Source organism: Vitis riparia, chromosome 3 (genome assembly GCF_004353265.1).
Source record: "Vitis riparia cultivar Riparia Gloire de Montpellier isolate 1030 chromosome 3, EGFV_Vit.rip_1.0, whole genome shotgun sequence".
NCBI classification, from domain to species: domain Eukaryota; kingdom Viridiplantae; phylum Streptophyta; class Magnoliopsida; order Vitales; family Vitaceae; genus Vitis; species Vitis riparia.
In genome coordinates, this window is record NC_048433.1 from 531,472 (window position 1) to 543,930 (window position 12,459).

The 12,459-nt window shown below is 34.2% G+C and overlaps 2 protein-coding genes across 2 annotated transcripts; one reads left to right on the top strand and one right to left on the bottom strand.

Annotated features, from left to right (window-relative positions):
* Positions 1-4,019: 4,019 nt before the first annotated feature.
* On the bottom strand, positions 4,020-6,396 carry LOC117911887 (V-type proton ATPase subunit c1-like). Its single transcript, XM_034826315.1, has 3 exons — positions 6,250-6,396; positions 5,688-5,973; positions 4,020-4,508 (listed from the first exon to the last, which is right to left on the bottom strand). The coding sequence occupies exons 1-3, from the start codon at positions 6,323-6,325 to the stop codon at positions 4,376-4,378; spliced, it is 495 nt and encodes a 164-aa protein (XP_034682206.1). The 5' UTR covers positions 6,326-6,396; the 3' UTR covers positions 4,020-4,375.
* A 1,568-nt stretch (positions 6,397-7,964) lies between these two features.
* LOC117909129 (NADP-dependent D-sorbitol-6-phosphate dehydrogenase-like) lies at positions 7,965-12,189 on the top strand. The gene is made up of 6 exons (XM_034823025.1): positions 7,965-8,174; positions 10,281-10,375; positions 10,477-10,594; positions 10,849-10,981; positions 11,468-11,687; positions 11,769-12,189. Exons 1-6 carry the CDS (start codon positions 8,042-8,044, stop codon positions 11,997-11,999), a joined length of 930 nt encoding a protein of 309 aa, XP_034678916.1. The 5' UTR covers positions 7,965-8,041; the 3' UTR covers positions 12,000-12,189.
* The last annotated feature ends 270 nt before the right edge of the window (positions 12,190-12,459 follow it).

A 12,459-nucleotide genomic window follows, 5' to 3' on the forward strand; every position in this document is an offset into this window, starting at 1 on the left:
TCCCTCTAATGACATTGTGAATGGATAACAACGACATGTTATTTCGGTCGTTCATGACGAAAATCCACTAACAATCAACTTGGAGTAGGTTAACCAAGTTGTCATCAACATTTTTATACAAGTGAGTTATGAAGAGACGCTATAATCATATACCGATGCTTTGGTGGTGGCTTTATCAATGACAAATCGCAAACTGCAATGAATTTTAGTGGATGTAGGCAATTCAACTTGTATTTATTTAATAAAGAACGAGGCTATCTTCCAACCTATTAATTTCAACAATAAACTCCCTTATCGTGCTCAATAAGGATTCTATCACTTCAAATTGGTAAAATATTGTTATTAGTCAATGTTGAATTGACAACTATTATACCGAAGTTCTTTATGGTTGATCTTGTGTCTCCTTATAATGTTGTTTTAGTGCAAATTTAGATCTATCGTACAAAAATTATTTATATCGACTTTGTATGAAGAAAAAAAAGTACAATTCCTAACTAGTAAAAGGAGTCATGGAGATACTGATTGATCAAACTTATACGGACAATATTATTTGTATATTTAGAGGGAGTTTTTACGAGGTTTCACATTGGTTTTATGGAATTATACAAACTATAGCAAGTGACAAGAATGGGAGGAGATTCTCTCTGTCATAAGAGAAATGGGAAAGGTTAACTTGCCTAACTGCCTTTTTGGCCGTTGGTTTTACTCCTGAGGTTGTTTCTTGTTTTTGTTTTTATGAAAAATGTCAAATCATTTTATTAGATTTTGAAACACTTGGAATCTGGTGAGGGTAATAAATTATTAAAATATTGGTAGCCGACCATTGACATGGAGACATTCATAGCAAAGCATGTTTGGAAAGAAAGAAAATTGTAGAATGCTTTTCTCACGTAATACCAAATACCAAAACCCCACATGGCTTGTCTTTTAGACACAACCTAAATGGGGCCTACCTATTGCTTAATCCATCATCATACCATATAATTTAATGTTCAAAAAAGTATAATCATTTTCATAAATCAGTGTAGTTTAATCATTAAAATAATCTTAGCCCAAATAAAATATTTAAACAAAAAAAAAGTATGATAAAAAATTGAACTCATCCCTCACAAAAAAGAAGAAAGTGTTGATTAAAATAAAAGTGAGAGTGGTTTAGAAAAATTAACAACCTAGAGTGGAAAAATGAATTTTTTTTTAAATAATTAAAATTAGAATTTATTGTGATGCCTCAATTAATTCCAACAAGGGTATCTCAATCCACATTTCTCTTCATTTTTTTTTTATTGGAAAAGAAAAAGAAGAAAAACAGTTTGTGGCAGGAGAATCTTAAGTCATTAAATTTTTTAACAAAACCTTTTTTTTAAAAAAAAAAAAAAAGACAAATTTATTTAAATATTTTCTTAAAAAAAACCAAAATTTTTTGAGGACCCATCTCACTAATTGAGCAATGAATCATGAAAGCAAGATTATTAAAATATTACCATCACATTTAACCACAAAAGCTTATGGATGAGACCAACTAAGCTAAAAAGCCAAATAAAATAAAAATAAATAAATTAAATAAATAAATAAATGGCCAATATTGATGTGGGAAAAGAAATGGTGGAGATTAAAGAATGACCTATTTTTTTCTGGTAATGAACAGTGACTTTCTTCAAATTTCAGGCACATCCCCACCATGACCTAAATTTCCCAACACATCATCCAAAAATGAAATCATCCCACTATCCATGTCACCATGCCACCACCCTACATCAGCCCATCTCTGTTTTTTTATACCTTATCTCTTTTATCCTTTCTTGGAAAATTTTGGAAAGCAAGTTTATTATAATACCATGTTACCAAATAAGATTCTATTTTTGGTTTTTTTAATGCCTAAAAATGAAATGGTTTCATCATTAATTAATGAAAAGAAAAGGGAAAATATAATAGGATGATTTATTTTATTTTATTTTTTGAATGCAAGACATGGATGAAGTCACAATGGAATCATTCAACCCCATGATCTTAAAAGTGAATGTTAAAGATATGTGTGGTGGCAAAAAGGAGATTTCTTTATTTATTTTTAAATGGCATTAGCATTCCAATTTTGGAAATAATTTACAATGTAAAAAATGTTATATATTTGTGATATAAAAATATAATTATATTAATTATTGAAAAAAAAATGAAGTTGACTGCACAACAATTTTTTTTTGTATATGATTAAACAAACAAAATAATGAACATTAGAAAAATATGATCACAAATTGCATTTGATGTACATAAATTAATGGAGACTTTAAATCCTCTATTTAATTGCAATTTTACCTCCCTCAAATCTTAGGGCTTATTTGGTGAAGTTTTTCCAAAATAAATTTCAAAAATCAGTTTTTGAAAATAATTTTTAAAAATTGTTTTAAATTATTTTCAAGAACAAATTTTGTTTGAGAATTATTATTATTATTATTATTATTTTTAAAGTTTCACCTATTAGTGTTTAATGCAAAAGTTTATGATATATTTTTCATGTTTTAATTCTTTCTCAATATAATCTAAAAAACATCCGAAAATACCTCAAATTTGTCCTAAAAATCACCTTAAATTTAAAATAAATTATTGAAAACCCATTTTTAGTCTTCGGCTCAAAAGAAAAAAAAATACTATTTTTGAGAATAGTTTTCAAATAATTCCTTACTTTGTGTTTTTGCGGGTGGTGGGTTCTAAAAGCCTGGGCTACTCTTTAGTGGCTTTAAGAGCGGGCTATAAAGTCCATTGAAGCCCAACTACTAAAGCCATGGCTCAAATGGACAAGCCCATGACTGCAAGGCCAAGGGTCCAACCCTGAGCCAACTTTGTGAACTTTCATTAAGCCCAATACGGCGAAGCAAATAAACCCAAGGGTCTAAACCTCTCATACTAGTCATATTTGAAAAGTAACTTGATCAAAATTTAGAAGTGATTTTAAGAGAATTAAAAGCGCTTCCTAATATTTGAAAAAGCTTTCTTACAAAAATTAGCTGTTTGATAAATATTTGAAATTCAATTTTAAAAATCCTGAGAAATGAAATGATTTCCAGAAATTCATTTGATTAGTGATTCTTTCAAGAATTATTTTTTAAAAACGCTATAAACTAAGAAAACTTAAATCAAAATCACTCAAGTCCCAAGACAAGATGAATTCAACAATTAAGATTGCCTCCATAAGTCGTGACCTATGATCATATAGGTTGGTTCTGAATTGGGTTCTCTCGCCAATTCCCTTTGCCAAAGCCCCAACTCAAAATCTAGGTCAGATTCATGCCTTGCACACAAAAAGGTGAAATCCAACCCAAAATTAGTGTACATTTAAAAACCTATTATGGGTCCAAAGCTCCATGGCACACACTGAAGGGATCAACATCCCTGAGGGCACAGCTTTCATCCAAGAATCCAAAACGGGCACACAATATCATTTTAATCCAACAACTTCACACCCAAAAAGAAACAAGCTTCATCTTAGCTGTTGCTAAAGGGTCACAACTTCATCTGCCTTCTAAGTATGAAGACAGACCAATGTCACACCTTGCCTAAAGGGTCAAGAGGCCTCACTGTTGCTAAAGAGGGATCAAACATGACACCTAGTGGCAAGGAAGACACAGGTAAGGCGACACCCATTGCTTTCTATGTGACAGATCACACTGGGTGCGGGACATCACAAGAAGAAAACCCTTAAATGCCATGATTGACGAGGAGGAAGATTACCTAACAAACTCCCAAATCTGTGACACCAAGCTCGTTAGCTTATTATGAACAAATCCATCCGACCCTCTTTTCCCTTGAGTCTCACACCGTGGGGTTACAAGAAACAAATGGAAGGAAGATGGGAGTGTCCATGCTGAAAGCATGACTTTCATCCCGTTCAATCCAATCCAATCCCAGCTCATAACAACATTTTAGACGATAAACCAGGTTACCGGTATGTTTGGAACCCACAATGCCAACACAATCTTTCGCACTGCATAAATAATCTCCATTTAAGGTGTCCACTGCACAAACAATTTAAACACAGGAACCAAGAAATTGTTCAAATTATATGTATAAACTTGCCAAAGTTAAATGAGCACAAGGCCGCAGAAAACAAAAATCATACATGCACTAGGTCCAGAGTTCCTAGTTTCTATACCAAACAAATACAGCCTTCACAAGCATTTTATTCTTGCAGATAAACTCAATCCTACTTCTACAAATAACAGAACAGAAAGATTGTTTTGGAGCACTAACTTCCATTATGAAAACATTGGTGAACCCTGCAAGTGCTCACCAACCACTGCTGATCTCAGAAGAATTAAGTTATTTTCTTCCCAAAATGTTACCAATGAACGATACAAGAATACTGGGTAGTACAGTCCCTTTCTTATTCTGCTCTGGACTGGCCAGCTCGGGATGACAAGATAATGCCAACAATAAGGCCATATAGGGCCAGTGCTTCAGCAAAGATGAGAATGAGGATCATACCAACAAAAAGTTTAGGCTGTTGCGCATTAGCCCTGCAAAACAAATCACATATTCAAATTATGATTAGTCCTACTAACAAAGAATTTGTCCTCAGCCAAAGCAACTTATCCTAAAGTCATCCAAAGTAGAGTCTGAAGAAATTAAAAACTGAAAGAAATAAAGAAAGAAGACAAATTTTAGACCAAAAAAGGAAAGAGAGAAATCGAAAACAAGCTGCCTGTTTAAACATCTGTCTGCTAACAAATTTTTACTTCCAAATGGACCTTTAATGATTTTCTTTAAGAGCATTTCTGGAAGTGTTTCTAAAGAAAGCGCCACAAACTAAGAGCACCTTAACCAGAATCACTCTTTTTTCTTAACGTGCTCTAAATATGTTTATTATTTGTTTCAGATATCAAACTTACAAGTGGCAGAAAACAGTTTTTGGGGATATAAAGGCTTCAATGCAAGAACAGGCACAAGGAGAATGCATCATTCCATTAAAATTTCAACAAAATAAATATAATAATACAACATTAAAATGCATTCAATTCTGCCTGCGCATACCCTAAAACCAAATATAGAAGAAACATAATTAAAGGCAAACTATCTAATAGATAACAATTTGATTATTAAACGAGGGGGAAAGAAAATGACAGTAACAATTAAAAGGTGGCTGAACAAGGAGGCCTATTGTTTCCACACTTTTGGCTTTTTTGACAAAGGTGTTGTAGAACCAAATATCAGGTCCAGGTCGCTCTCAATCAACCAAATCGAATTTTAAAGCTGATTTCCACCCAGTTAGGACTGAGGCATAACCTCAGAAATCCGACGTGATAATACTCAAAAGGAAAAAGGAATTCAAACATTTACACTTGCAAATCTCTAATCGTAATAAACCCGAATAAAAACAAAAGTTTCAAAATCAAATTAAAAACGCACTTGAACTCCTAATTCTCGACAATTTCAATTCAGAACCTCGAGATTAGCACATGGGTGATAGTCCCATGTCCATTGATGCATGTATTGCTAGTAATTTACATAAAACATATATCAAAAAACCATGGTCTCATAAGCAAATAGATGAACTTGATAAAGTCATTTCAAGTTTCAGCCAAGCCCATCTCAGCATACCATATTCTTCATGTAATGTCACAGGCGCGTTAACAGTATCAAACATCAAAAGAAACCACCCATCAAAACTCAACATCCAAATCAAATTATGCAATTACCTGACACCGGCATCGCCAACAATCCCGATTGCCATTCCGGCTGAGAGCCCGGCCAGACCACACGCCAAACCCGACGAGAGATGCGCATAGCCATCGAAAAGGTAGTACGATTTGGCCTTAGGGTTAATCCCAGTACTGATGATAACAGCAATGATAAGCCCGTAAATACCTAAAACTCCAGCCATAACAACTGGTACAATCGACTTCATCACCAGCTCCGGCCTCATCACTCCCATCGACGCGACTCCGACGCCACTCTTCGCCGTTCCATACGCAGCTCCCATACCTCAAAAATTATAAAAACAACAGTCAATCAGAATCGAAGATCTATATATCTATGTCCGATTATTGAGAAAATGAAGAAAAAGAAGAAGAAATTATCGAATCTATGCATTCAGTTATGGTGAGATCAGCTGACTAAAGACCAATACTAAGCTCAGATATTCATAATTCCAATCATCCTATTTTCATGCGGTTTCTCAGGAACCAAACGCAGAGTAAAAATGGAAAAGAATGGAGATAGCGTGAAAACGAAGCGAATAGAGAATTAGGGTTTGAGTACAGGAGAAGACGAGGGCAGCAGCGGCGCCGAGGAATCCGAAAAACGGTGCCGTTTCATCGCCGCTGAATGTAGTCATTTTAGATAGTGGATCTGAAACGACGTCGCTTGGATCAGCTTAGTCTCTCTGTCTCTCTGATTCTCTCCTTGAAGATCAGCGCAGCGGAAGATGATTGCAAGTGTTTAATAGTCACACGTCTGCTATTGGGCCTGACATGGGCCTACTGAGCCTGTATTTTGCCATTGAAAAGCCCAACCCTTGAGGTTTTGTTTTCACTTGGATTTCATGAGCAAATAAACTTAAGGGACTATAGGCAAAATCAAGGTTTTTTTTTTTTTTAATATTTCGAAAACAATTTCTAAGAAACCCGAAAATCTTCCTATCTAGGGTTAGGTTTGATGTTTTTAAAATTTTGGGAATTTAGGTATTGAAGTGTATTCATGATGGTAAATGTATACTAAGTTCAAAAACAAAAAGCTCAAAAAATAGAAGGTTATATTAGGATTAAATTACACTTTTGAAAAATAATTTTTTTTAAAAAAAAAATTATTAGAATAAACAAATCAACAACTATTTCTCAATGGGAATACAAGTGAGTAACAAATATTCAAATGTTTGTTATGTCTTATACAATTATTTTGCAATAACAATCTTAATTTTAATTATTGATGTTTCATGTAGTGTTAATTGTGAAATGTTTTTAATCAAATGTATAGAAAGTTTGATTTATAACCATCTATTCAAATCCTAAAATTGACAATCCTATAGATTAGTTTCAAGAAAGAATGATAATAAAATTGTTCTACTTTGAGAATTTGTCAATTTGATAAGTTTATACATTGTGAAGGGTCAGTTCTTAGTTTGAAAAAATTCTAATGGGTGTTCGAGGTTTTAATATTTGAATTTAGTTTGATGTGTTATTGTCGACAACATGTTGAAGCAAATATTTTAATTAGAGTAATATATATATATATATATATTATTAATTTTTTATATAATCAAATTTCAAATGAATAATTTTGATTTATATAACTTAACGCAATAGTTCTTTGTAAAAGAATCCTAATTATAGTTTAGTCTACGTGAAATTTTAGGGTTAAAACTTAACTATAATTAAGTTCAAGTGAGTATTTTGATTTTTAAAAACTTAACTTTATAGATGTTTATAAATGAAAATTATACTTAAGTTGAAATGAATAATATCATTGAGAACTTAATCGTAATTAAGTTTTTCATAAATAAAACTTAATCAAAGTTATATCCAAGTGAATAATCCGATGAACTTGACCTCAATTAAGCTATTTATAAATAAAACTTAATTGTGGTTAAATTCAAGTGAAGATTATGACTGAAAATTAATTTATCATCAATATTAAAAGCACGGTAATTTTTCATAAATAAAATTCGTTATTTATCATATTTTAACCTTGTCATATAAAATAAAAAAATCTTCCATTTTTGGACTATTTATTTTCCTTTCTTAACTTATTTTTTCATAAATAATTAAGGGAGGAAATTATTTCCGCAAATATGAATGTTATTTCAACTTTTTTTTTAATTAAATAATCCTTTTTAAAAACTGGTTTTTAGGGATAAATATTGTCAAAGTAGAAAATTTTGGATTTTCCTTTAAAAACTCTGGCATGTTCCAACGCGCAAAACGACGCCGTTCCACTCGGGACGGCAGAGTGGTTGATTATTCAATTGAATCATCTGCAGTCGGAAAGCTAGACACGAGAACAGCCAACCAGAGAGTGTCTGTGTGAGAGAGGGAGCTCCATAGATCAACCAAAAATGGCGATAACACTCAATAGTGGCTTCAAAATGCCCATGCTCGGTCTGGGTGTGTGGCGTATGGACGGCAAAGACATCAGAAATCTCCTCATCAACGCCGTCAAGATCGGTTATCGCCACTTCGACTGCGCTGGTAACCCCACTTTTCCCTCACAATCTCTCTCTCTGAATCACTGCCTGTGTTTCTTATATATGTATCTATGTGAATGGTTCATATGTTATGCTTAATTCTACACGGGTAGATCAATGGGGTGTGAGATAGAGAGTGTGGTGGCAAAAGATTTCAGGATCTTTTATGCCAATTTATGAAATCGGCTTGTTTGGGCTAGTGTTTGCCTGTGGGGTTTGAGTGTATGTGCTGCCATTTTTGTGCAAAGAAATGATGGAGGATGGGTCTTCCCAAAACCCTTGAAAAGAGGGTTTGATGTGTAATCAGCAGGTGTGTACTAGTTTTCTTGTAGGGATGTGTTCTATTGCCAAGCCGCTGGTCATCGTAATGGCATTTTTGGAGATCATTTCTTTATTGTTGAGGTTGTTTGAATTAATGGAATTACAAAACATTTGGGTATGGTGCTTGATCTCTTATGCCACTGCTGTTAATTTACCAAATTTGTAGGTTTGGTGAGAGGGCCTTCCTTTCTATGTAGACATCGTCTGAGATAGTCTGGTCTCATAAAAGGTGTCTATTTCTCTGGTCTGTAATCCTATATTGGATAGGGGAGAGTTTATCTTATAGATGCATTTTAAAGCCATGAGAGCTTATTTAGGCTTAAAACAAACAATATCTACATGGTTGGGTAGACGTTGTTACAAATGATATTAGAGTTGATTCCAAACCCCGGTGTGAGGGTTTGTTTGGCCCCATGGGGGTGTTTGTGATATCCCACCTCGAATAGGAGAGAAAGTTTCTAACGTTATATATGTATAGACTCTTCTTAACCTTGTAAACGCATTTTAAAGTCGTGAGAGCCTTTTTGGGCTTAGAGTGGACAATATCCACATGATTGGATGAGAGTTATTACAAAAGACACCCCATATTTGGTTAAGAAGTGATTTTGATATTTCACATTGTTTAGGAGAAGAAGTTCCCAACGTTGTATACTCAGACTGTGTAGGAAACAATATCCACACGAGAGAAGCAGACCATTAGGAAAATGGATTTCACATGCGGGGATGATGTGAAAGCTTAAAAAGGAGCGGGTCATTACATCTGGATATTCTTGTGCTGATACTATAGTATTTCTAAAGGATACATCACATATCTCATCCTAGTGTGGGACTTGACGAGGATCACGTGTTTTACTATATATGTAGGTGACTATTTTTAACTGTGTACCATGAAGGACCCCATAAGGAGAAGGTTGTTGGACTTGGACACTCTTATGATGACACTATTGTTTTTCTAAAGAGTGTAATCATATGGCATTGGATGGTACTGTTTTTTTTTTTTGGTTGAAGACCATAAATGTAAAAACGAAAATGATGAGGAAAATATGTTTGTCATGATGCCTATGGAAAATATTTTTCAGGAAATTTATGGAGTGGCTGCTTTCAAGAATGTCAAAAGTAGGTTTTTGGTTTTTTGAAGATAAAATAGTTTTAACCAATGAAATGAGACATGTTCTCAAGAATTTTTATTGTTGTCTTTTTTGTAATAAAATTCTTTTCAAAGAAATTTGTTTTGAACCCTAAGCTAAACAAGCATGCTATATATTTTCATCAACTATTGTTCCTTCAAGCTCCAAACTTGAGAAATCTTTGAAGTTTATATGAGGAAGATTATTAACCCTATGTTTGGTTCTTGGAAATTTTTAGGGGAAATGCAAAGGGAAGAAAATAGAAAGAAAAAATAGAAGGAAAGAAAAAGTGAAAAAAAAGAAAAAAGAAAAATAGTTTGAAGTTCATAAATGATTTTTACATGCTTCTTCAAACCCATCTCACTTATTTTTGCTCTTCTATATAAAAATTAAATAATTAAAAATTGTATGAGTTTCTAACTAATTTTAATTATATTGGATTTTCTCTTGTATTTTTCATTGTAAACCAAAGAAGAGAATCATTTTCCTTAATAATTTTTTTCCCTTTCCTTTGTAGCTTCCTTGGAACCAAGCATAGCATAAATATTTGAGAATTTAAAGTGCCTATGGAGTGCCTTAGCCATTTTACACATACTCTTCAAACATACTTCCTTTTGAAGTGCCAATGGAGTATGCAATTTTTGACATGATATTGCTTGCAGCTGATTACCAGAATGAAGTAGAAGTTGGGGAGGCACTTGCAGAAGCATTTCAGACTGGGCTTGTTAAGAGGGAGGATCTTTTCATTACCACCAAGGCCAGTTAAATTGCAAACTCAAATCTTTCATTTTCTATTAACACTGATCCCTAATCTTCCAAACAATGAAAATTTTTTCCTGCATTTGAATATGATTGCAGCTCTGGAATTCAGATCATGGACATGTTATAGAGGCTTGCAAAGCCAGTCTGAAGAAGCTCCAGCTAGATTATCTGGATCTGTTCCTTGTTCACTTTCCCATTGCCACCAAACATACTGGTTTGTCCTCAATGCCTTGTTCATCATTCATATATTTGCGTCTGTGTATTGTATCATCTGCCTTTTTTTTGAGGTATGACACTTAATGGGACAATGTACATGCAGTGGCATAAGTTCATGGGGTTGAGGTGTAATGACAAGATGAGTTGTCTTGTGCTTCAAGAGTCTCTCTCTGTGTTCTGGTTTTGCAGAACCTTATGCAATTCTGATGGTTGGTTTTTAGGGATTTTTTATGTTATTCTGCACACTTGCAGGTGTGGGCACAACTGGGAGTGCTCTGGACGAGGATGGGGTGTTGGAGATCGACACAACCATATCCCTGGAAACTACCTGGCATGCTATGGAAGAATTGGTTTCTATGGGTTTAGTTCGAAGCATTGGGATAAGGTATGCTCACAAGTTGAAAATTTTAGGTACAATTTGGCCAATACTGTGAAATTTCATACAAGCACTATCCATCATATCCTATGAAAACTTTCCCCTTTCTTCGAGCCTTACTCTGGAACTTGGATGGAGAAAAAAAAAGACTTTTTAAAACTAATTAAGGTGCAATTAGAGAAACAGTTGAAACTTGAATTTCTATTTCCATGTCAACAAGGGTTTGTTAGTGACATCTCTTATTGATTGGGGGAAAAAGTTTTTGACATTACATATGTAATGAACTTCTTTTAACTAAGTATATGCATTTTAAAACCGTGAGAAGCCATTAGGCTCAAAATGATAATGTCTACTCAGAAGGGAATGAGTCATTACAAAATCTCTCTTGCCAATTGGAATTAAACGCTTCAAGTTGTTCCTTTGTTCTGATTCTTCAGTTTTGTAAATTTATTTTGAAACTTGGGAATTGTGTTTTGAAAGAAAGTTTTCTTGCAGCAACTACGACATCTTTCTAACCAGGGATTGCTTAGCTTACTCCAAAGTGAAGCCTGCTGTGAATCAGATCGAGACACACCCCTACTTCCAACGCGACTCCCTCGTCAAATTCTGTCAGAAGCATGGAATCTGTGTCACTGCCCATACTCCTCTGGGCGGCTCTGTGTCTAACACAGAATGGTTTGGTTCAGTATCATGTTTGGATGACCCAGCTCTCAAAGTAAGGAAAACCCTTCTCTTACATAGATCAACCATCAATGCTGGTTTGCAAAATAATGTCTTCTTGTTTCTTTGGCTTCAGGGTCTGGCTGAGAAATACAAAAAGACTGTACCTCAGGTTGTTCTCCGATGGGGCATCCAGCGGAACACGGTTGTCATCCCAAAAACATCAAAGCTTGAGAGATTGGAAGAAAATTTCAGGGTTTTAGACTTTGAGCTGGCCAAAGAGGACATGGACCTGATTGGAAGCCTGGACCGGAAGCATCGAACCAATCAGCCTGCAAAGTTTTGGGGCATAGATCTGTATGCTTGAAGGTGTCCAAGTTTCATGAGTATGTTCTCAGTTCTCTTATGTCTTGCAAGAACTAAGAGTAGGGGATTCAAAACCCTGGACATCCTTTGTTCTCTCTACTGCCATTGGAAAACTTTGATTGATCTTTGGACATCATTCTTCAAATAACTACATCTCTAATAATTCCTCTCAATACAAAACCCTTCTGTCAGTAACCAGTTAACATTAGATTCTAAGCATATTCTGTTTTTAAAAACACTTTAAGAAAAAATCTGAAAACATTTTAAAACTGTTTTAAAAAAACAACCTATTTGCAGAACAAAATTTTAAAAAAGCTAAGGTGTTCTATGTTAGAAAATTAATTTTTATTCTTTAGAAAAGAGCACGCCTAAGTTGTAGGCTTTGTAGGCTCAAACAAGACTAAATGCAAGGGTAATTATGTTATGTAGCAGGGTACAAAAGCTCCATTTATTAGACTACT